Genomic DNA, 25,457 nt, shown 5'->3' with positions numbered 1-25,457 from the left:
TCACCTGTTGCACGCGCCCCCAGTAGCGCCCATCGCGCCTGTCAGCAATAAACAGCGGAGACATTTCTGACTTATTAAAATAAATATGTAATCAGAAAAATATGAATTTATTTTAGAAAATATGACACATTGATGTAGATTAAACTATTCAACAGTATATCAAATAATCAACCTTAGAAATATACGCAACATAAACCGAATAATATTAACACAAAACATAACTTATAATACTAAAACAGTGACAAGAAAAAGTTTTCTAAATACACTTCTATTTAATAAAGGTTTTAATTGTTTGGGATAGCCTCGGCATGTTAAGGATCCATTCGTTCTATCATTAACAGCGCAGAGAAATGAGGACGCATTTTGACACAGCTCTTATCAACGCCGGCGAAGGAGGTACGTGGCAAACTCAAAAAAATGAGAATTAAAAACAAAGGAAATAAAAGGTCAGAAAAGGGTTGCCTGGAATAAGTTTTACAAGGTGGTAAATCAGGAGGATGACACTAGTGCAGACTATGTAATTTGTGCGTTTAATTTAGGCCATTTATTTATTTTTGTCCCATGTCATGTGCGCCGATCGGAGACTGGTCTTTATGATTTAAAAAGAAAGCATTCAAGTGAACAGTACTAAACGAACTTGAAGCAAAAATAAATTTCAGCAAATGCAAACTTCAATCAAACATATAAGAGGTGAAGTATAGCTTTAGCCTACAGAAATGCTTATTGCATTAATTTTTAAATGTGTGCGAGGTCCGTGGACGTCCTTCGCTAGCTAAACGAGCATTAAATATTAATGACGTTGAGTTTATTGTTTTTATTAATTTATATACACAAAACTTATCAACAAAACATCGATTAAAATTAAGAGACAAATTATCTGAAACGAAATTCATTTTAAAGTAGAAAACAAAACTTAAATTAAACTCGAAAATAATGTCTGACCCATTACAATTCTCCCTTCATATTGGCCTTTACAACGCCCTATATGGCGTTTAAAATTACAATCTATCTTTCGTAATAAGCTAACTAAAATTAAACAAAACATAAACACATTACAACAATATTCAAACCCAACAATACTCAAACATAAATATAAAATAGACATTATTATACATGTTAAAACAATCCGATATAGCATTTATAATAGCTGGTTGGTAGATGTTTACTATTTTTGTCAAAACCTCCGTTGCAAACCTCCATTTACCTGAATAAAATAATTTTTACTTTGAAAATGATGCGCTGTCACGTTAACACCAGCTGTTTAAGACTCCATCTACATTTACACTCAGCGCAACGTCTGGTTTCTTAAACTAAAACAGGGTCTGCAGCGTTGACGAACGAATCCGTTTATGAGGGTCGAAAACGGTGATGTAGATGAAAGACGTAAACGTAGCAAAAGTAACGCATTTTAAAGTATAAACGCATTAATGTAAACATAGCCTGAGTTCACTGCTTATATTATAGGGCTTTCTAGTCTCGCGGCTGTCATCAGCAGCGCCTTGCATCGCCCAGTCAGCGGATGGCGGGCGGGTGCGGTTTTGAAACGTTGGTGCGGATGGATGGCGGACGGATGATGAGTTTTGTGATGCGGTTGCGGATGAAATAAAAGCCCATCCGCGCATCTCTAGTGTCCAATACGTCGATCGCAAAGACAATGCTGGTAGATCGCGCATTAATTTGGCCTAAAGGCTTTGTTCATTTTAAATAATATTATATATTATATATTACCGCCTTCCCTTTTTCAGTTTGTCTGACTTGCACTTGACAAATAAAGTTTGACTAAATAAATTAAAAAAATAAGTATATTTAAATTTTGTTTATTGAGTCATGACAAATACGTAAGCTGAAATACAAAGAACGACTTAAACGAGCTTTGGAGAACACAACGCGAAATGGAGCGGTCAGCAGCTTATTCGCAAAACATTCATGTAAAATTTCATCTAATTTAAAAATGAGTGCGGTACCGAGCAAAAAGTCGAAAACATACCATTTCCATGTGGAGTGGGAGGAAGATTTTTTCTTTACTGTGTCTTTTTCTAAATGCATTTGTCTGATCTGCCAGACAAGTATTGCTATTCCAAAGAAAGGAAATGTGGAGAGGCATTTCGGACACTTCATAAAAACTATGACAATGATTTTCCTGCAAAAAGCGAGCTAAGAAGAGCTGAGGTGAAAGAACTGAAATCTCAATTACTTCAGCAGTCACTTTTTACACGTCCATCGTCAAACATAAAAAATCATTCCAAGATGGACAAATGATAAAAGACGCGTTTGTCGAGGCAACGGACATTGTTTCAGGATTTTAAAAACAAATCTGAGATTGTGTCTGCCATCAAAGCTGTCCAGCTATCCAGAAATACAGTTGCACGTCGTTGTGAAATGATCGCTGATGACTTGACACAGCAACTGAGAAAGGACATAATTGACTGTGAATGTTTTTCACTGCAATTAGATGAGAGCACGGACATTAGTGAGACAGCGCAGTTGTGCGTTTTTATAAGGATGGTGTTTAAAGACATGACAGCGAGAGAGGAGCTGCTTACACTTCTGCCCTTGAAAGAGCACACTCAGGGTGAGGACGTTTTTCGCTCATTTAAGAACTATGTCGACAAAACACAGCTTCCAATGTCTAAATTAGTATCGATCACCACTGACGGGGCTCCTGCGATGGTCGGCCGTTCTAACGGATTCATTGCCAAATGCAAGGAGGAGGATTCTTTTCCCGACTTCATTGCATTATACACCAACAAGCTCTATGTGGGAAAATGCTGAACATGAAAGAGATCATAGATGTATCGTTCTATTTGTGCACACTCATTTCAGAGATAGCTCTTCCGCACTTTTTGGAGGAAGCTGACTGCAACCACACTGATTTCCTGCTGCATATGTTACACTTTTAAGAACGAAGCAGAGTCCATTCCAAAGCAACACATTTATTTCTGTAAAAATACAGGAAAAAACACATTTAATAAGGAGCACTCCCCGTCTCACGTGTACTGAAGCTCATGCACTGATACTAACACACTGCTTCTATGAGCCTCATTGAGTGATTCAGTCTATCATAAGCAATAACATGTCACAGTGCAAATACCTGAATATATACATAGCACCGAACACATTACCTCTTATGTTATAGTCAATTCACTTCACATTACATAGTACATGTGCTCACTCATTATAATTATTATTGCTACTGTATCAAACTAAACACACTCTGCCCTCACAATCATAATGCCAATATGTAAGGTTATTATAACAAAAACCTTTAAAGTCTCACAAGAACGCTCTAAACATAAAAACAGTTGAGTAATACATAAAATCCATAGTCATAGCCATGACCGCTGCACTTTGCATGCATTTTACTCCAGTATTGTTAACTATTTGTATTAATTTTTATGTATTCAGTTATATTTATATATTTTTAAATCACAGTGTAATTGTTATTGCATGTTTAAATCACTTTTTGTAATCCTCTAAAGATAACTCAAATAATCTGACATTCAAATGAACAACTTAAATGTACTGAACCACATATGCTGAATTTTAACATGACAATCTCAATCAATGTACCATATTAAAGCATTGTAACCACAAAGTCTGACTTTGATTCTGTGAAATGCCCTTTTAAACTGAAAATATGAAGGAATATTGCTGCTCAATGTTTTAATGTGTTCACATGCAATCACAGGCCTGTTAACAGCCCTGCTTTTAACCCAACACAACACTAATCCATGTTCATCCACATCTATTTAACATCAATTCCCTTGTTTACCAGTCTCATCTCAGATAAATATATCCATTAACACTTATTTTGTGTATTTTAAGCACTTATTATTCATCTTTACCCATGCTAAAAGTTACAAACTTTCCCAGGAGTTCTTAACACTGTCGTCCGCCATTTTAGATGCAGCACTCTTAATCCGGGCCAAACTTTATACATTTTCATGCCCTCGGCTTAAAACAACAAATGTTTCACATCACTATATTGTTTAGCATTAGCAGATTAATGTTTTTGTCAGCTTACCTGTAAAAATACAGGAAAAAACACATTTAATAAGGAGCACTCCTCGTCTCACGTGTACTGAAGCTCAATTCAATTCAATTCAATTCAATTCAATTCAATTCAATTCAATTTTATTTATATAGCGCTTTTCACAATACTCAATTGTTTCAAAGCAGCTTTACATTAATAGAAGCAGTAAAAGCACAGAAAAACGACAGATAGCACAACATAATACACAATAGCATAAGCAGTCAAATTTGCTGCGGCTATGACGCGACATTATGAGCGAGCGTATTACTAATGTAACGTCTAGGAGAAGAAGCTAAGTTAAGCCCAAGCAGGCTACCTCCCCGGGGTAAAAAACCCCCTAGGAGAAAAAAAACAAAAACCCCGGGTTGTTTAGCCGAGGAAATAAAAATAAAAAGTCCTAGGAGGGAAAAACCCTTGGGAGATATACATGTATATACACACATATAAGGAGCTTAAGCGGAAATTAAGCGGAGATTAAGCAGAGATTAAGCGGATATTAAGCGGATATTAAGCGGGTCCTGCCGGTGGTCGTTGGTCAGGCATCAGCTGGGCATCACATTGAAGGACGACCAGTAGATCAGAGGTGTGCCGACTTTCACATCTACCGGAACTGGGTCTGTTTGTCCCATTGTCCTCAGGGTCAATGGGACCCAGGGACGAGACAGGGAGAGAACAGGGGGTATATTCTTGGAAAGATTTCGAGAGCTGCTCCTGAGATAAATGAGTTTCTTCTGTCTTCACAAAATACAGAATACAAACAACTTGAGGATAAACAGTGGCTTTTAGATTTGGCTTTTTTGACTGACCTGACTAACATTCTGAATGAGCTAAATTTAGAGCTGCAGGGTAAAGAGAAGATGGTGGTCAACATGATCAGCTCAGTTAATGCTTTCAAAAGAAAACTGCAGTTACTCACATCTAAGCTGCAGCGTTTATCATTTTAAAAGTAGATCACCATGCAAAAAAGTCTGGACACCTCTGGTTTAGCTCAATACAGTTTTTGTAGGAGCATAATGAACATACTGTGTTATAGGTCAGATCATCAGAAGAGATCAGATCCAGAGTTCAGCTGTGTGTCTATGAAGAGTGACATGTCTATTGATCATCCAGTAAATTTTAAGAGTGATGATACAAGGCTTAATCTAAGGTATGTTCAAATAATCTGTGATGCATAATTTTATTCAACATTCATAAGTATTGATATACAAAAATTGAGCACAGAATTGCTTGCACAGTGACATCTGTGAAATTCGATCTATTCATTATCAGACACATTAACAATTCAGTTCAATACAGTTTTTGAAGGAGCATAATGAAAAGTACTTTCTTATGATTGTAACATTAATTTACCATCAGTATTAATTCTAATCTGTTGTGTGTTATAGTTCAGATCATCAGAAGAGATCAGGTCCAGAGATCAGCTGTGTGTCTATGAAGAGTGACGTGTCTATTGATCATCCAGTAAATTTTAAAAGTGGTGATACACGGCCTGATAACAGGTATAAAACAATTATGAATCATTTGATTACAGGTTGACATTTTTATACAATTTATATATATTTTTAAAGGTATAAGAAGCGGTTTAAATGTTTGTAGAAACGTCTGTCAAGAGGTAGATGAAATATAATCGATTCATTGACTCAATTCTGCTGCACAGACCAGAAGTAACCGAACCCGACTGTGAGGGTAGGAAGACTGAGCAATCTGAGAATCAAACACCAGACATGAGTCCTTGTTTCAGGTGAATTTTTGGGTATTATTGTTTAGTTTGTTTTAACATTTAATAAAACATTTCATAAGCTAAAGTAATATGTTATATGCTACAAAAAAGTTTTTTGGCTCCATGCATTTTTTTTATTTATGTAATATCTGGTATTTATATTTTACAGCCATGAGTCTAATCTTGCTGAATTCCTAAACACATTCAGATCAAATCTGAGGAAGAAGTTTGAGTGTTTGTATGAGGTAACATCAAATGAGAGAAACCCAACACTACTGAATGATATTTACACAGAGCTCTACATCACAGAAAGTGAAAGTGGAGAGATCAGTAATGAACATGAGGTGAGACAGATTGAGACACAATCCAGAAGAACAACAACAGAGGAGACACCAATCAAATGTAATGACATCTTTAAACCTTTACCTGAACAAGACAAACACATCAGAAGTGTGCTGACAAAGGGAGTCGCTGGCATTGGAAAAACAGTCTCTGTACAGAAGTTCATTCTGGACTGGGCTGAAGAGAAAGAGAATCAGGACGTCCACCTCATATTTCCACTTCCTTTCAGAGAGATCAATTTGATGAAGGACAAAACACTCAGTCTTTTAGATCTTCTTCATCTTTTCTTCCCACAAACAAAAGAAATGGAAATCTTCAGTGATGAATATAAAGTGTTGTTCATCTTTGATGGTTTGGATGAGTGTCGTCTGTCTCTGGATTTTAACAGCAATGTGAGGTTGTGTGATGTAAGTGAATCAACCTCATTGGACGTGATGCTGACAAACCTCATCAAGGGGAATCTGTTTCCTTCTGCTCTCATCTGGATCACCTCCAGACCAGCAGCAGCTGATCTCATCCCCTCTGAGTGTGTTGATCGAGTCACAGAGGTACGAGGCTTCACTGATCCACAGAAGGAGGAATACATCAGGAAGAGAATCAGTGATGAGAGTCTGTCTGATCAAATCATCTCACACCTGAAGTCATCCAGGAGTCTCTACATCATGTGTCACATCCCAGTGTTCTGCTGGATTTCAGTCACTGTTCTAGAGAGAATGTTGAGTGAAGCAAAGAGAAGAGAGATCCCCAAGACTCTCACTCAAATGTACACACACTTCCTGATCATTCAGACAAACATCAAACATCAGAAGGACTATGTGAAGAAAGTGAAGAAAGATGAAGGCATGATCTTCAAACTGGGTAAACTGGCTTTTGAGCAGCTTGTGAAAGGCAATCTGATCTTCTATGATGAAGACCTGAGAGAGTGTGGCATTGATGTAGCAGAAGCATCAGTGTACTCAGGATTGTGTACTCAGATCTTCAGAGAGGAGTTTGGTTTGTATCAGGGGAAAGTTTACTGCTTTGTTCATCTCAGCATCCAGGAACATCTAGCAGCTCTTTATGCTCACATCTCCTTCACGAACTACAACAGATATGTGTTTGATCAAAGTCATAAGGCAGGTTGGTTTTGGAAAATATTGAGCAGATTAATATGTAAATCATCAGAACAGATTTCATTATCTGAGTTACATCAGCGAGCTGTAGATGAATCTTTACAGAGTAAGAATGGACACCTGGATCTTTTTCTGCGTTTTCTTCTGGGTCTTTCGTTGGAGTCCAATCAGATTCTCTTACAGGATCTACCGACACAGATGAGAAGATGCTCCTACATGAAAGAGGAAACTGTTAAGTACATTAAACAGAAGATGAATGAGAATCGGTCTACAGAGAAATCCATCAATCTGATTCACTGTCTGAATGAACTGGGTGATGATTCACTGCTGCAGGAGATTCAAGATTATGTGACATCTTATTCAGTAGGAAAGACCAAACTCTCCTCTTCACAGTGGACAGCTTTAGTTTTTGTGTTGTTGACGTCTGACCAGCATTTGGATGAACTTAATCTAAATAAATTTATTGGAGATAAAAATAAAGCAGATGAAGTTCTTGTGAAACTGAAGCCACTGATTAAAGAAACCAAAAAAATCAAGTAAGTAAAACTAACAGTTAAAATATGAATGCATATTGAATACTTACTTTAGGAGAATTCCTTCCATTCCTAACAAAAGATTGTCAAGTGTTTTATTTTCCTTTTGTTTATAAATCAGGAGTCGATCTCAAAAGCAGAACTTTTAGTGGTGGTCTCTCAGACAGGGCTTAAGTCTAGACTCATACTAACGTGTGCTTGAGCAGTTATACACTGCACAGCATAAATGAGTACACCCCTGTTGAAAATTAAGATTTTTCTCTATTTGTTAGTAAATATGAGACCAATTTGCTGTATTTTTACACACCAGTTTTATAAAACATTTATGTTTCTTAACATAAGAGTGAAAGTCACTTACCACCTTAAGGATACGGAAAAAAAACACTTTTAAACCAAATTAGGTGATGCAAAAATAAGTACACCCTACAAAAATTATTTAAAAAAAGCAATCTAATATTTTGTATGTCCTCCATTCTTTTTTTTAAAACAGCACTAATTCTTCTAGACATTGAATAAACAAGTTGACAACATACAGTTACATCTTTAATTCTCCATTGTGGAACAATGACCTCTTTCAGATCCTGGATGGAAAATGACGTTCTGCTTGTCTTTTCAGAACTCCCCAGACCTCAATCTGGGATGGGGTCTGAATCACTTTTACTCTGTGCTTCTTCTAAAATGAATTAGTGACCTTAGATGTGTGTTTTGGGTCACAATCATGTTAAAAGATTGCCTGGTGACCAAGGGAATCTCAACTTCTCTTTAAGTATTTCACAGTACATCTGTGTATTCATGATGCTGTCTATAAAATCAACTCTCAGACACCTGCAGCACTCATGCAAGCCCAAAGAAGAGCACTGCCACCATCATGCTTTACTTTTGGTACCATGCATTTTTCATTTTACTCCTCACCCTTGCCACACCATATAGTTTGGAACACCTCAGAACCACAAAGATTAATCTTTGTCTCATTAATGCAAAGTATAGAGAGTTAGAGACCCAATAGTCTTTACCTTTCTCAATATAAGTTCTAGCAAAAGGCTTTTTGTGCATTGGCTTTACCAGTGGCTTCCTCTGTGGATGACAGCCATGCATGCCTCTCTTTTGCACCATACCTCCATCGTGTTGTGTCACAGGATTCAGGAAACACCACAGATTGACTTTCTAATGATTTAGCCAACTGTGCTGAACTTGCATGATGATTTTTTCAACATCCCTCATCACAAAACACTCTTGATGAGGTGTTAACTTCAGTAAACGTCCTGGAGATCGCAGAGAGCTTCTCACAAGTCCCTCCTTTTTTAATTTTTGGATCCCTTTTGTGCCATCTTCCACATTCAAGAACCTAGGTGTGATGTTCGACAGTAATCTATCCTTAGATGCATTCTTTCATCTTAGAAATATCAAAAAAATATGCGATATGCTGGCTGCATCAGATGCTGAGAAGCTTATCCATGTTTTTATGAACTCAAGAATAGACTATTGTAACTCGTTACTCGGTGGGTATCACGCAAATCATGTAAACAAGTTACAGATGGTTCAAAACACCGCTGCAGGAGTGCTTACTTGATCTAAGAAGTATGACCACATAAGCCCAATTTTGGCATCTTAACACTGGTTGCCAGTTAAATATTGCATACATTTTAAAATATTGCTAATCACCTATAAAGCCTTTAACGGCCTAGCACCTTCATATCTTCGAGAATTTCTATCAGAATACAATCCATCACATACACTGTGGTCACAAAAATCTAGTCACTTAATTATCCCTAGAATATCAAAAGGTTGGATAATCATTTTCCTACTTAGCCCCTAAGCTCTGGAATGATTTACCAAAAAATGTCTAAACTAAAGACATTTCTCTTGAACAAACCATTCTCAACATGTCCGGAACTGAGCAGATATTCAACCACTATACTGTCTTTAAATACACTTGCATTACATACGTACAGCCCCTACGCTAATGGGATTTTGTTTCTCATTCCCTGTCTCATCCACGATCCTGACAACACTGAGACTAAGGGTCTTTTCACACTGACACGGTTTAGGTCGGCCCAAATGAGCTTTCGGTCCTAGTACGGTTTGTTTGTGTCAGTGTGAACTGTGAACACAACAGCAGCACTTTGGTGCGCACTAAACGGCTGCTCCGAGACCACTCTAAACAGGTGGTCTTAGAGCGGCTGTCGCCGAACTCTGGTGCATCCATTTGGTGGTGTGAATGCTGCTTGACCTCAGGCTGAATCAAATACAGGAAGTTCCCCACATGTTTGAGCCACTGGGCTTCCATTGTGACGTGAGCCGGGTGTTATATTGTGGCTTAACAACAAACAAGGCAATCTTGGTCCGTCGCAGAGATTCACTGTGTCCTGGAGGTTTGAGCTGATGATTTATAAATGCACAACTGTCCTCCACACACAAAAATAGTGACATTTATTAGATTTTTAGCAAACGGCTCCGTGAGAAGAGCTTTAATAGAACAGTTGCGCAATTTCGCATTAAAGCAAAGAAGCTTCACAAAGACGTGCATTGTTTATTTCCATATCTTGCTAGCTTTGCTCTTCGTATCAGGCTGGTCATGGAAACATGTGGGGGGTGGTCATGGGGGAAGAGCGGGTGGCACAGTGATTCTGTGGGTAGCACTGTTGCCTCACAGCAAGGAGGTCCCTGGTTCCAGCCCAAGCTAGGGCCTTTCTGTGAGGAGTTTGCATGTTCTCCCTGTGTCAGCGTGGGTTTATTCTGGGTACTGCGGTTTCCTCCCACAGGCCAAAAGCATGCAAGTAAGGCAAATTCGAGATGCTAAATTGTCCCTCCCCCAACCTTTGTATGGATCAACTTGTCTGAATAAAACTTGTGTGTGGATTGACTGGTTCTAACCATGAATATAGCCGTAGATGCTGGAATGGCGTAAAGAAATAAAGGAAGAAGAACTAGTCATCATGGGGTAGAGCTGTCAGGGATCAATGACAGCGCTGACAGTTGTCACATGGTGTTCTAACTGAAAAATAATACAATGTAATTTGGTGTGCTCTGAAGCTGCACCACGGTGTCTGTGTTTCACACCAATGTGTGTGAAAACACCCTAACAGACCCAGTTCCTGCTGCTGTGAAGGTCATCACACCACTGACCTACTGGCCTTTTTTAACCCTGGAGAACCCAAGAACCGTTCTCTTAGCATCAATTTACATTGGCCGAATTTGACCCAGGGGTTCTCCAGGGTTAAAGGGACAATCCCCTTTTTTGAAAATAGGCTCATTTTCCAGCTCCCCTAGAGTTAAACATTTGATTTTTACCGTTTTGGAATCCATTCAGCCGATCTCCGGGTCTGGCGTTACCACTTTTAACATAGCTTAGCACAATCCATTGAATCTGATTAGACCATTAGCGTCACACTAAAATAACGAAAGAGTTTTGATATTTTTCCTATTTAAAACTTGCCTCTTCTGTAGTTACATTGTGTACTAAGACCAACGTAAAATTAAAAGATGTGAGATATTTTTTTTTCACATTTTTTTAAATGTGTTTTTTCCTCTGCTGTTTTAATGTAAAGCTGATTTAAAACAATTAAACAATTATGGAAAGCGCTATATAAATAAAATTTTATTGAAATGACAATAATGTTTTTGTGAGGTATGTTTGTAAAAACAAATGAATCTCCTAATATAACTAAGACCTAGTCCTGGCTTAATCTGAACCCTCTCTGGGAAACTGCCCCTTAATGTCAATACACAAAAGCGTTGAAAATTTACAACCTCACATCGAAGTTGACATGTTTACTAACAAATTTTAAATATAACTTTTATTTACGTTTTGCCAGGAGTATAGTTTCTTTTGGAGTCAATGAGAAATGTATTATTTGTTTCATAATTACAGTTTTCAGTTCATGTTCTTTGACTGTGTTTATCATTTACATTATTACAGGTTGAGTGATTGTAATATCACGGATGAGGGTTGTGTTGCTCTGACTTCAGCTCTGAGATCAAACCCATCACACCTGACACATCTGGATCTGTCTGATAATAATCTAAGAGATTCAGGAGTGAAGCTGATCTCTGATGTACTGAAGAATCCTGACTGTAAACTGGAGATACTGAAGTAAGATTGCGGTCTGATTTTATCAAACTGTATTTCAGATTATCAAACAAAATTTACTGTAATGTAAATGAAGTTGATTTAATTTAACATTACCGCACTTTTACGAAACCACACTTATTTAAAGTTACAAACACAAAACATTGAAATTGTAAATTATGATGAAGTAAAAATCATCCAGACAGAAATATTAAAGGTCACATTCTTTCTGATACCTTTTTAAAAACCTTAGTGTGTAATGTTGCTGTTAAAGCATAAATAAGACCTGCAAAATGATAAAGTTCAAAGTTCACTGCCAGGCGATATATTTTCTGTCTAAGCCTACAGCGAGTGGCTTTGGACTACACCCCTCTACTTCCCGTTTGCATGACATGAAGTAACCCTACAGTCACATTAGCTACAAAAGTGAGCGACACCAAGCGACACACATTCGCTTGATGGGCGTTTCTTGGCTAGTATCTGAAAGCGGTATCAAAAGTCACTTTAAAAATGCCTGTCTGAAATCGATTCTGAATGGCAAGGCTGCGATTCTGTGTTTCATGCACAGCTTGTGCATATACTACGGCATTTGGTCAGTAGGAAGTCCTTATCAGTCTAAAATCATTATGAGTCGGAGTTGTTTATAACGTGCATTTAAAAAAACAACACTCGTTAAACAAAATCATTCAAAACATTGTTTATTTATTTATTTGTTTATTTTTTAACCTTTATTTAACCAGGAAAGTCCCCTTGAGGTTAAAAACCTCTTTTTCAAGGGAGTCCTGGCCAAGAGGCAATAAAAACACAGTCAATTACATTTATAAAAGTTGTTACAATACAAATAATTAAAAACATTTACAATTTATACAGATCATTTCAGGTTCTCTCAATCCGGCCTTAATAACATTTAAAGAAATAAGTTCAGATAATTTCAAGTCTTTTTGCAAAGAGTTCCATGCAGAAGGAGCGGAGTAAACAAAAGCCCTTTTTTCCAGTTCTGTACGGGCAAATGGAACCAAGAGCAGCAAGTGATCGTTTGATCACAATGTATTCAATTCAATTCAATTCAATTTTATTTATATAGCGCTTTCCACAAGTGTTAATTGTTGCAAAGCAGCTTTACATGAGTAGATGTAAAGGAGAACACAGAAAATCAATAGATAATATAAGCAGTAGAATATAGCGGCTAAGGTTAAACCGTACAAGCAAGCGTATTAATAATGTTACATATACAGTAAAGTGCTAAGTTAAGCCAAGGTTGGCTGACTCTCCCTGGGACAAAACCCCCCCTATAAGAACCAGCACTTCTCCATGTGATTACATTACAGATGTAGGATGGCAACAGACCCAGCATGGCCTTATAGATAAAAATATGCCAATGCCCTGATCGCCTGTTAGACAACGATGGCCATCCCACTCTGGAATACAGTTCACAATGATGGGTCAAGTTTTTACAATTTGTAATAAATCTCAGAGAAGCATGATAAACAGTGTCAATCTTATACAAACATTGTGCTGAAGCGGTCCAATACACCAGGTCTCCATAATCTAAGACAGATAAAAATGTTGCTGTAACTAGGTGCTTTTTTGCTTTAAAAGAAAAACAAAATGTATTTAGAAAGAAAAAGGATAGCTTAAGTTTGAGTTTCTTCACAAGGTTGTCTATATGAAGCTTAAAAGTGAGAGCATCATCAAGCCAGATACCAAGGTACTTATAAGAATGAACCACCTCTATAACATTTCCAGTCAAAGTGAACACAGGAGGAGGGGCTTGAAAAACCTTCTTGCTATTACTAAACAGCGTAAGTCTGGTCTTATCAGCATTGAGAACCAGCTTAAGCTGCGATAGTGTACGTTGAACCACATCAAAAGCCTTCTGCAAAGACTCAACTGCTTTAGCTGGGGATGATCCAAAACAATAAATAATCGTGTCATCAGCATAAAAATGCATATTAGCATCTGACACATTTCGGCCTAATTTATTTATATACATAATAAACAAAAGAGGACCTAATATTGAGCCTTGTGGGACCCCCTTGTGAACCTTCACTAATGCAGAACATAAACCGTCACATTTAATGCACTGAGTCCTGTCACTCAGATAATTCATAAACCATGAAACTACAAAATCAGACAATCCCAAACAAAGAAGCCGATGCTTTAGAACAGCATGATCCACTGTATCAAAGGCTTTCGACAAATCAAGAAAAAGTGATGCACAAAATTTCTTTCCATCAAGAGCGACAAATATGTCATTAATTACTTTTGTAACCGCAGTGATGGTACTGTGATTTTTCCCAAAGCCTGATTGCAGTTTAGACAGGAGTTCATTTGTGTATAAAAACTCTTTTAATCAGTCAGAAACAAGGGATTCTAAATTTTTTGAAAAAACACACAAGTTAGATATAGGCCGATAGTTAGTTAAAACTGCTGGATCACCTCCTTTAAACAAGGGAGTAACAAAAGCTGACTTCCAAACTGATGGTATTTCATCATTGAATTGACAAATTAAAAAGAATTGTAAGGGGCTCTGCAACAAAATCAGCTGCCTTTTTTTTAAAAAGAAGGCTCTATTAAATCTGGTCCAGGAGGTTTTCTGTGATCTAACATTTTTAGAGCTGCATGCACCTGCTGTACCGTAAAAGGAACGCTCTCCAGAAAACACAGGGGAGTATGTGCATGGAGTAACAGTGACTACTCCTGTCATCTCTTTCATTATCATGAAAATACCTGAAACAATTTAAAAAACAGCTATATAAATATTCTTGCAGACATTTTCTGGAATAGCGTTTGTAATGCTACTTCTTCTGTGGCACAAACAGACTTTCTGCACGAGAGCGCCCCCTGGCTTTTGGGTGTGCCGAGATTCCACCGTAATTCATTAAAATGCAATGATTAAGAAAACGCGCATTTGCACGATTAATCATTACAGCCTAATTGTAAGAGTAAACAAATTGTTGATTATCCACAAAAAGCATATAATAGTATCAGATTAGTTTAGCGGACATTCGATATCATAGTAACCAAAAAGCGTCAGCTAACACTGCCAAACAAGCGGTCAGCGTCTGCGTTTTTAGCCTTGTTTAAATACTTTGGTGTACAGTGCACTGAAAAAATTAAGCCTTTTTCAATTATTTTAATGGTTTGTTAGCAGAAGACAGGTTGTCTTAATAAACTATCAGTTAGCAACAAGATTATGTTTTTTGAACGGACAGCGTCATACACATCTCCTGATGCTGCTGTGCACACCCCTACTGTCGACACAACGTCTCATTCCCTCCATCAGGGAATCGTGGTTACAGTCCACCCTACCAGTTTTGTACAGTTGACAATTTGATCTGTGTGTGAACAAACTGTGTGTCTCTGTTTTCTACAGGTTGAGTGATTGTAATATTACAGATGAAGGTTGTGTTGCTCTGACTTCAGCTCTGAGATCAAACCCATCACACGTGAGAGATCTAGATCTGTCTGTGAATTATAAACTAAGAGATTCAGGAGTGAAGCTGATCTCTGATGTACTGAAGAATCCTGACTGTAAACTGGAGATACTGCAGTAAGATTGTGATTATATGAAAATCACATATAGATTACATTTTCATTGTATGTCTCTTTACAATTACAATAAAAGATGAATTGAATAAGTAGACTCTATAGCAGTGGTCGCCAACACGTCAATCCCGATCGACTGGTCGATCTTTGGCACTGCCCCTGTAGATCTCGCAAGTAAGAGAAAAAATAAGTTGGTCCAGGCCCAGACCATCAGGATCACCGGAACAATCTTGCAATCATGCCAAGAATGTTAAGAACTTTGTCAATCAATGTTTTTTCCCTAATTTTGAAAACATAAATTAAAACATTAAGGGCCCTATTTTAACGATCTGAAACGCAAGTGCGAAGCGCAAAACGCAAGTGACTTTGTGGGCGGATCTTGGGCGCTGTTGCTATTTTCACGGCGGGAGAAATAACTCTTGCGCCAGACGCAAATCAATAAGGGGTTGGTCTGAAGTAGGTTCATTATTCATAGGTGTGGTTTGGGCGTAACGTCAAATAAACCAATCAGAACGCTATCCAACATTCCCTTTAAACGCAAGGGCGCAAGTTACATGGCGGGTTGCTATTATTATGACGGATTTACCAGGCGCAAGCCAGGAGCGGTTCACAGCCGAGGAGACCGACGTTCTTGTAAGAGCAGTCAAAGACAGAGAAGTTGTTTTGTATGGGGATAGGAGAAACCCGCCCAAATCAGCGTCGGTTAAACAGGTGTGAGAGGAAATATAGCCACAATTGTCTCATCAGCTGGCTTCCCCATCGTTGCGCCAAGCGCTACAATGATGTCAGGAGACGGGGGAATCCCAAGCTTGCCAGCATAAATCGGACACGCCGTATAACGGGAGGTGGATCTGCCTCTACACACGCCAGCAAAGGACATCGCTGCGTCCACCCTCGCTGCTGAAAGTATTTGGGGGCTTTGAAATCGGAAACGCAAGCAAGGTCCAACCCCAAAGTACACTTACAAATCAAGTTCATATACATTAAGGTTTCTTATGAAAACATTTAAATTATTATTTAGATAAAATAAACGTAATACAGCCACACAACAAACTTATGAAAATATTTTAATAGTTATTTGCATGATAATTCCCTTATCTTATATTTTTTATTGTAACAATTTATGATTTGCAAAAATAACTGTTGCATCTGTGTAGATTAGATAAGCAAAGTGTCTGCGCGTTGTGCACGCTATACATTATGGTCAAGCATGCGCCCTTAAAATAGCATAATGAACTACGCGCAACGCGCCACTGACTTTAGACTCGTTTTTTTTGGTTAGTAGCGCAATTGTTGTTTGAAACTGCAAAATAGCATAAGAGATGGTTTGCGCCGGAACACGCCTCCTTTTTTGCGCTGAACCGCCCAGAGAGCGCAAGTTCATTCCCTAGTTTGCTGACGTGCGTCTGTGGAGGGAAAAACCCGCTGTGCGCCGGTGCAAAATACGAAATGATACATGCGTCACTGACAATGTCAACTGCGCTGGGTGCAAGATAGGGCCCAAAATATTATGAGTTTTCTTGGCATTTGAAAATTGGATCAATGCATTTTATGTCATTCAAATATAAACACATCAAGTTGGAGGTTCAGTCTGGGCCCTTTAAAAGGGTAGATCTTTCCTTTCTTTGAGGCAGAGGTTGGGGATCTTGGGCATAAAAAGATTGGTGACCACTGCTCTATAGAGATCATAACAACTGTAATGGACAGTCATGTATTTGATAATTAAAGATTATTTTATTCATCACAACACTTAACTCTAAGAGTTAAACATAACTCTTACTGTGAATCACAAACATAAAATAATAAAAGTGAATGTTTAAATATAAAACCAAAATCATTCAGAAAGCGAAATAAAAGAAAATGTTATAATGTGTGATTTGAGGAATCAACAGTTAATTTACAGTTAATTTACTTATAAATCTTACAGATGTGTTTTAGCAAAACACAAACACACATAAATGAAACTAAAATGAAAACGTCATAAACACCAAATGATGACATGAAGAGATACAAACTCAACTCACTGTTTGATCTGTGTGTGAACAAACTGTCTGTCTCTGTTCTCTACAGCTTGAATAAGTGTGATATCACAGATGAAGGTTGTGTTGCTCTAACTTCAGCTCTGAGATCAAACCCATCACACCTGACACGTCTGGATCTGTCTCGTAATAAACTAAGTGATTCAGGAGTGAAGCTGATCTCTGATGTACTGAAGAATCCTGACTGTAAACTGGAGTTGCTGAAGTAAGATTGTGATCTGATGCTCTGACAGAAATAACATACAGTATAGATTATAGTAAGACTATATAGAGATCATAAAATCTGCAATGGATTTAAAGTACACTAGTCAAGATAGCCATTTGTAGCCATTTAACCCTAGCCTGACTACGTCAGACTTCGTACTTCCGCTAAATTTCATTACGCTTCTGTACTCAGTCTGAGATACCTCCCATTCAAACCGTTTTCCTCCGGCATCTAGACGGCCGACAAATCAACGAACAGAGGGCGGGCTGAGAGCCGTGACGTAGACGCTAAGCGCCGAATCACGGTTGTAGTTTGTAGTGGACATGGAGACACAGAAAGCTATTTGCTCTGTTGTGGAGAACCGGCACTTGCCAACTTAAATCCGAACAAGAAAAGTGTTTGTTAAACATTTTGAATGGAGATTATGTTGTTGCCCTACTCCCGACAAGTTTTTGGAAAAGTTTAATTTATCAACTTTACTGATCGTCAGCGAGAAACTGTGTGCAGCACAGCTTGACGTGCACAACAATCGAGAAATCATGGAAGGGAATTATATTGTTCACAGTTAATGGTGGAGGACGCGTGGGCAAGCATTCTTTGGTGACATTCCTGATTAATCAGAAAATAAGGTAGGAAGATTTTATTTACATGTGGTTATGGTTGTCTGGTGGAAGAGTTTGAGAGGAGAGAGGAGCGTTCCTCCCGTTAGACGTGAGTGGAAAGACACCGTAAGGATAGTGTTCAACTAGCTCTGGCCCGATTTACTTTACATCATCTGCAAAAGTCGTTCATAGCCATGTTAACTCTGGTATTTCGCTCGATGGGTTTGTTTTCACATCATACGTGTATTTTACAGCAGAGATTCGATGCGGCTGAGCCGGCGCATAACGCATCCAAATGTTATGTGTGATTGGCTTACGTTTAGACCAATGATTTTAAACTTCAGACAAGCCCCTCCCACGAGAAGGAAAACGATTCTCAATTATGCCCAGCCAGACTCTGTCTATGAAGCGAAGCAAAATAGCAGAGGATGGTATTACCAGGCTAATTTAATTTAATTCTTTTTAAAGAAACAATGCACATGGTGTATTATGGCTCACCAGAATTCATCACTAAAAAGCTATCAGGTATGTTCATGGTTAATAAAGCAATAAGACAGTCGGTTCATTGGTCCATTGGGTCAGATTGTTTTGACACTTTTGCCGAATCACTCCAGTGTTAATTTGCAATGACCCAAGACCACCTCGTTCAGGCGGTTTTGGAGCGGTTGTTTTGCTGCAGATCCAAGTGTGATTGGAGTGTTCACATATGCCTTAACAAACTGAACCAAGGAAAAAAGGCACCAGGTTCGGAAACATAAGCTCAGGTCTGAAAACACCCCTAATATGTCCTCAGACAAGAACAAGTATTGTTAAACATTTTAAGGTTTGTTTTTAGACCTGAACCTGAGACCTGAGTTTTGACTCCTGCTTACAACAATGAAGTAATTATTGTTATCAGTTATAAAAAAGTCACACAATAATCGTGCAAAGCTGCTGTCTGTCAATCCTGACGGACAACTTTGAGCAGAATCACATGAAATAAACTTAAACAGTTTCTCTTTCCCTGTCCCATACTTCAAATCCACCAGACGCTCAAAAACATAAACAAAATGCGCATGCAGATGGACTAAACCATTTGGCGCATTAGCAAGGGGTGGAACCATGAGACTTTAGATTGTTTTTACTTATACAAAATGTAGTCAGTCAAACAGTTATTCAACCAATACACTAACTTTACATTTCATCTGAAATTCATTATGAAATTTATTTAGGAAATGACAATATCTAGGTAAAATAAAATATATTCCAGACTTTTCAAGGGCCTTCTCTTCCCTTGGGGCCCTGATAATCAGTACTGGTTTTACCCCCAGTCCGACGCCCCTGAGCTCATCACACTGATCTACTGGCCTCCCTTCAACGTGATGCCCAGCCGATTTCTGACCAACGACCACTGACTGCCTCCCTTTAATCTACCTCCCTTTAATATACAGTGAGGTTCGAAAGTTTGGGCACCCTAGATAAATAAGCAATATAAAATAATTAATAATGTTTCTTCTTTTAAGCTTTAATAAAAAAAATCACAAAAATAGAATGTTTCAATAAAGTAAAACAATTGAAAGTGAAGGGGAAATCACATTACAGAATAAATCATTTTCTCTAATACTCACTGGGCATACATATCCTCTTAATCCTCTTTGCTACCTCCATTTGCAAGGATACCAGCTCAGAAGCTGTTCTCAATGTCAAGGATACTTCCTTGGCAGGACTGGTCCTTACAAGTCACTTCCTTCAAAGGCTAGGTGAACCTGCAAGTAAGCTTACGATGGGCCTGTATGGGCATAGCCTAAGGGCCCCGCACAGGTTTGCTCACTGGCGAAATGTTGGCCCCTTAGCGCTGGCCCTGCATGGGCAGCCCTCATTTAGCCCCAGGAAGCCTTCACATAGAGAAATCCCCAGAGTTAAATGAACACTGATGGATGTATATTTTGTCCCATCTTACAGAGTGTTAAAAAGTAACAATGAAGCAGAATTAAAAGCTGTGTTATCCCCTTTCTCCCCATCTCTGTCTGAAACCTAAAATTGCATTTTACATCTTACTTGTAGAGTCATTTTCTTACTTTAGGTTGAGATTTTGTTTCATTTAAAGTCACCACTATTGTGATCAGTGTTTGATTTAGTTAAACTTGACTCTTGCCTTGTTCAGTCTTTTGATTGCTATAACTTTGTGTGTTTAAGACATGTTTGTTATGGCAGAGTGCAATTCTTTGGTGGTGGCCAGTTCAGTAAATAAAGTCTAAACATCATCACATAAAAACGTATGTATTAATTTATTGTTTGCACACTTATCAGAAGGATCTTTCTCTGACAATGTGATACTACAGTATGAGATCCAGCTCTCTCTTAGCCGTTTGTCTTTCTGAAGAATTTTGAAACACTGACACTTAAAATTAACTGCTGTATAATGTAGACACACAAATATCAAGAATCAGAGTATGAATCACAATGATGGTGACAATAAAATGAAAAGCTTCATGCTGCAAGGCATGCTGGGTATCAACAAATAACGAATCTCATCCAGGACTCCCAGAATGCACTGCGGCATGAATAAATAATTACCTTTTTACCATTTTCTTTGTCACAATTGTTGAGATTCATACTCTGATTCTTGATGTCTGTCCATCTACATTGTGCAGTGGTTAATGTTTATGTGCACACTATCAAAATCCTTCAGAATGATGAACTGCTATGAGAGTTCTGGACCTTACACTGTAGTATTTCATTATTAACAGCAAAGGATGCTGCTGATGAGGGGGGGGGGCTATATTAATAAACCTGTTCATTAACTGATTATGTTTGACAAGTTTATGTATCAACCATCAATATTCATTTAGACAATTGCCTTTTCTTTGCTATAACATGTGTTTTAAACACATATAGAAGCCAGAAAACACTTACAAGCCAACGGTCAAGAGTCAAAGTCCAATTAAAACAACAACTGATCACAATAATGGTGACTTTAAATGAAACAGCCAACATCTAAACCTAAGTTAAGAAAATGACTTTACAAGTAAGATGTAAAATGCAATTTTAGGTTTCAGACAGAGATGTTGAGAAAAAGGATAACAGAGCTTTTAATTCTGCTTCATTGTTACTTTTTAACACTCTGTAAGATTGGAGAATATATACATCTAGCAGTGTTCATTTAACTCTGGGGATTTTTCTGTGTGAGGGCTTCCTGGGGTCTAAGTGAGGGCTGCCCGTGCAGGGCCAACGCTAAAGGGCCAACGTTTTGCTAATGAGCAAACCTGTGCGGGGCCCTTAGACTAGCCCTAAGTGGGCCCATAAAGGGCCATCGTAGGCTTACTTGCAGGGGAGGCTCCTCTTTAGCATTCGGAGAACACGTAAATGGAACATAGCCTGGCTCCGCCCTCCTACGTTCTTCCGTTTAATTTTCATTTCGCTTCAGAAGAACGTCTGGGACTGCTCTGTAGTGTTTCATTTTCTCCGGCAAAAACCTGCAGGTCCAATCAGCGAACAGCAGGGAGTGGCTAAGAACGCAGACGTTGGGGTCGTGCGCCAGACATACGTCACGACCAAACGTTAGCGATTGGTTATGGCAGATTCAGAATGACTCTGGGCAGATCCAATAGTTTTAAACTTCAACAGAGGACCCGCCTTAACGGAAGTAACGCTTTGCAATGGAGCGTGGCCAGACTCTCTGTACAAATGAAATGAATGTACAAGAGTCTGGTTGCACCAGGCTAAATGGAACAGGCTAGCAAGTGCAAGTCATTGCGTCATTACGTCAATGAAAAGGTGTGCTTTTGTCACTGCGCGCATAGGATTGTGGGTGATTTCAGCGCGAGAAGACCGTGAAGGCTACACATATGCATCCTTTCCTGTATATGGGGTAATTCTTGAACGAAGGACTCAGTCCTTGGTTGAAATTCCGAGGATCCTCGACATTGGAACAGTCCTTCGATGGGTGTCGATGACGTAGCATCCTCGAAATTCTGGCTTCCGAGGATCCTTCCTTGACATTAAGAGTAGAAACACAATATGGTTTTGGTGCACACATGGATTAAAAAGTGATCCAGGTCTACAGTTAAATATACTGCTGGATCTTCATTGTTTTTAACCTACTTTTATACCAGAGGTCCTGGACATCTTATTCAGACACATGGCTTCATGTATTATATCAAATACCAAATGATAAAAAGTCAAAATTTGACTTGCTCTGCTAGAAATCTTATAATGGGTCATGGTAAAACCTTTCATTGAACATTGGTGTTCAAGACATTGGTGCCAAACAAACATCAAAGTAAATAAAAAATGGCTCCCTGACACAAAATCAAGATCCTGCCATAGCCATCCAAGTTCACTGACCTGAACCATACAGAAAATGACTGATGAGTAGAGAGCAGCAACTTCTCTAGAGCAGGTCTAGAGAAATTCTGTATGTAATAATCTAAGATCACCTGCCATGAACTCTTCAACCTCATCAGACATTATAAAAGAAGACTCTAAGCTGGTATCCTTGCAAATGGAGGTAGCAAAGAGGATTAAATAAAGGGGTGCCCATATTTATGCCCAGTAAGTATTAGAGAAAATGATCTATTTCCTAAAGTAATTTCCCCTTCACTTTCAATTGTTTTACTTCAATGAAATATTATATTTTTGTGATTTTTTTATTAAAGCTTAAAAGACGAAACATTATAAATTATTTTTCATAGCTTTCTTTGCTCATATTTATCAAGGGTGCCCAAACTTTCGAACCTCACTGTATATAAACATTCTTTAGGGGGGTCCCGAGGACTGGAATTGAGAAGAACCACTGCTCTATTGTTGTGACTTAGATGAAGATCAGAAAACATTTTATGACCAATTTATGAAGAAATCCAAGTAAACCCAAAGGGTTCACATACTTTTGTCCCAGTTTTCAAAAAGAACTTTAAATTTTAATTTGTCTGACCACAGAACAGTTTTCCACTTTGCCAAAGTCCATTTTAAATGAGCCTTGGCCCAGAAAAAACGGCTGCGCTTCTGGGTCATGTTTAAATATGGCTTCTTGTTTGACCTATAGGGCCCTATCTTGCACCCAGTGCAATTTACTTTGTCAGTGACGCATGTATCATTCGTATTTTGCACCGGCGCACAGCGGGTTTTTCCCTCCACAGACCCACTTCGGCAACCTAGGGAATGAACTTGCGCTCCCTGGGCGGTTCAGCGCAAAAAAGGAGGCGTGTTCCGGCGCAAACCATCCCTGATGCTATTTTGCAGTTTCAAAAAACAATTGCGCCTCTGACCAAAAAAAGCTAGTCTAAAGTCAGTGGCGCGTTGCGCGTGGTTCATTATGCTATTTTAAGGGCGCATGCTTGACCATAATGTATAGCGTGCACAACGCGCACACACTTTGCTTATCTAATCTACACAGATGCAACAGTTATTTTTGCAAATCATAAATTGTTACAATAAACAATATTAATACATGAGATAAGGGAAATCATAGTGGTGAGCATTGTGGTGATAGTTTTTATTTATTGTGTGGCTGCGTTAAAAAATTCTCATGCAAATAACGATTAAAATATTTTCATAAGTTTGTTGTGTGGCTGTATTACGTTTATTTTATCTAAATAATAATTAAAATGTTTTCATAAGAAACCTTAATGTATATGAACTTGATTTGTAAGTGTACTTTGGGGTTGGACCCTGCTTGCGTTTCTTGGGTCCGATTTCAAAGCCCCCAAACCCTTTCAGCGGTGAGGGTGGATGCAGCGATGTCCTCTGCTGGCGTCAGGTCATGTGTAGAGGCAGATCCACCTCCCGTTATACGGTGTGCCCGATTTATGCTGGCAAGCTTGGGATTCCCCCGTCTCCTGACATCATTTTAGGGAATGCCAGCTGATGAGACAATTGTGGCTATTTCCTCTCACGCCTGTTTAACCGACGCTGATTTTGGCGGGTTTCTCACATCCCCATACAAAACAACTTCTCTGTCTTTGACTGTTCTTACAAGAACGTGGGTCTCCTCGGCTGATAACCGCTCCTGGCGTGCGCCTGGTAAATCCGTCATAATAATAGCAACCCGCCATGGAACTTTTGCCCTTGCGTTTAAAGGGAATGTTGGATAGCGTTCTGATTGGTTTAATTTACGTTACGCCCAAACCACACCTATGAATAATGAACCTACTTTAGACCAACCCCTTATTGATTTGCGCCTGACGCAAGAGTTATTTCTCCCGCTGGGAAAATAACAACAGTGCCCAAGATCCGCCCACAAAGTCACTTGCACTTTGCGCTTCGCACTTGCGTTTCAGATCGTTAAAATAGGGCCCATAGAGTTTTGGCCGGCAACGGCGAATGGCATGGTGGATTGTGTTCACCGACAATGTTTTCTGGAAGTATTCTGGAGCCCATGTTATGATTTCGATTACAGTAGTATTCCTGTATGTGATGCAGTGCCGTCTAAGGGCCCGAAGATCACATGCATCAAGTATGGTTTTCCAGCCTTGACCCTTACGCACAGAGATTGTTCCAGATTCTCTGAATCTTTGGATGATATTATGCACTGTAGATGATGATATCTTCAAACTCTTTGCAATTTTTCTCTGCGAAACTCATTGGGGGAATTGGTGATTGACTTCTGATAGACACTGCCACTCTGACAGGCTTTTTTATACCCAATCATGTTGCCAATTGACCTAATAAGCTGCAAATTAGTCCTTAAGCTGTTCCTTATATGTACATTTAACTTTTCCGCCCTCTTATTGCTACCTGTCCCAACTTTTTTTGGAATATGTAGCTCTCATGAAAACCAAAATGAGCCAATATTTGGCATGACATTTCAAAATGTCTCACTTTCAACATTTGATATGTTATTTATATTCTATTGTAAATAAAATATAAGTTTATTAGATAAGTAAATTATTACATTCCTTTTTACTTACAATTTCTACAGTGTCCCAACTTTTTCTGATTTGGGGTTGTATACAGTGCCGGTCCTAGATGCTGGGAGGCCCTAAGCAAAGCTTTGTGAGGGGCCCTCTGTCAGTGCATTCAGACCCTGATAGCATAGCACACATACATCTCGGAGACGTCTATTTGATGTCTGCGTTTACATCTGCAAGATGTCTTATTTAAATTGTTTTCTCATCTGCAATACGTCTGTGAGACGTCTCCTAAAAGATGTCATATAGACATATTGAAGATGTCTGCAAGACGTTTTTGATTTAGAATGTATGTAAAGCAGCTCTTTTCCTTTATAAGATGTTTTTACACACCAGATGTATTCCAGATCTCCAGATCTTTACCAG

The 25,457-nt window shown here is 38.7% G+C and overlaps 1 protein-coding gene across 8 annotated transcripts in view; it reads left to right on the top strand.

Annotated features, from left to right (window-relative positions):
- Positions 1–25,457, top strand: part of LOC141363260 (NACHT, LRR and PYD domains-containing protein 3-like) — a 50,825-nt gene that overhangs the window by 2,527 nt on the left and 22,841 nt on the right. For 3 of the 8 annotated variants that reach the window (XM_073865868.1, XM_073865867.1, XM_073865866.1), the window contains 7 exons: positions 5,067–5,180; positions 5,419–5,532; positions 5,691–5,774; positions 5,923–7,743; positions 11,660–11,833; positions 15,186–15,362; positions 17,429–17,602. In XM_073865868.1, the coding sequence (XP_073721969.1) occupies positions 5,067–5,180; positions 5,419–5,532; positions 5,691–5,774; positions 5,923–7,743; positions 11,660–11,833; positions 15,186–15,362; positions 17,429–17,602 (2,658 nt within the window). Of the gene's footprint in view, positions 1–5,066; positions 5,181–5,418; positions 5,533–5,601; positions 5,775–5,922; positions 7,744–11,659; positions 11,834–15,185; positions 15,363–17,428; positions 17,603–25,457 lie in introns of those variants that run through there. The other 5 variants (XM_073865869.1, XM_073865870.1, XM_073865873.1 and 2 more) reach the window with 5 other exon arrangements.

Source organism: Misgurnus anguillicaudatus, unplaced genomic scaffold (assembly GCF_027580225.2).
Source record: "Misgurnus anguillicaudatus unplaced genomic scaffold, ASM2758022v2 HiC_scaffold_33, whole genome shotgun sequence".
In the NCBI taxonomy this organism is placed as follows: Eukaryota; Metazoa; Chordata; class Actinopteri; order Cypriniformes; family Cobitidae; genus Misgurnus; species Misgurnus anguillicaudatus.
The sequence above is the reverse complement of the archived record's forward strand: the minus strand, read 5'-3'. Positions and strand labels throughout refer to the sequence as shown.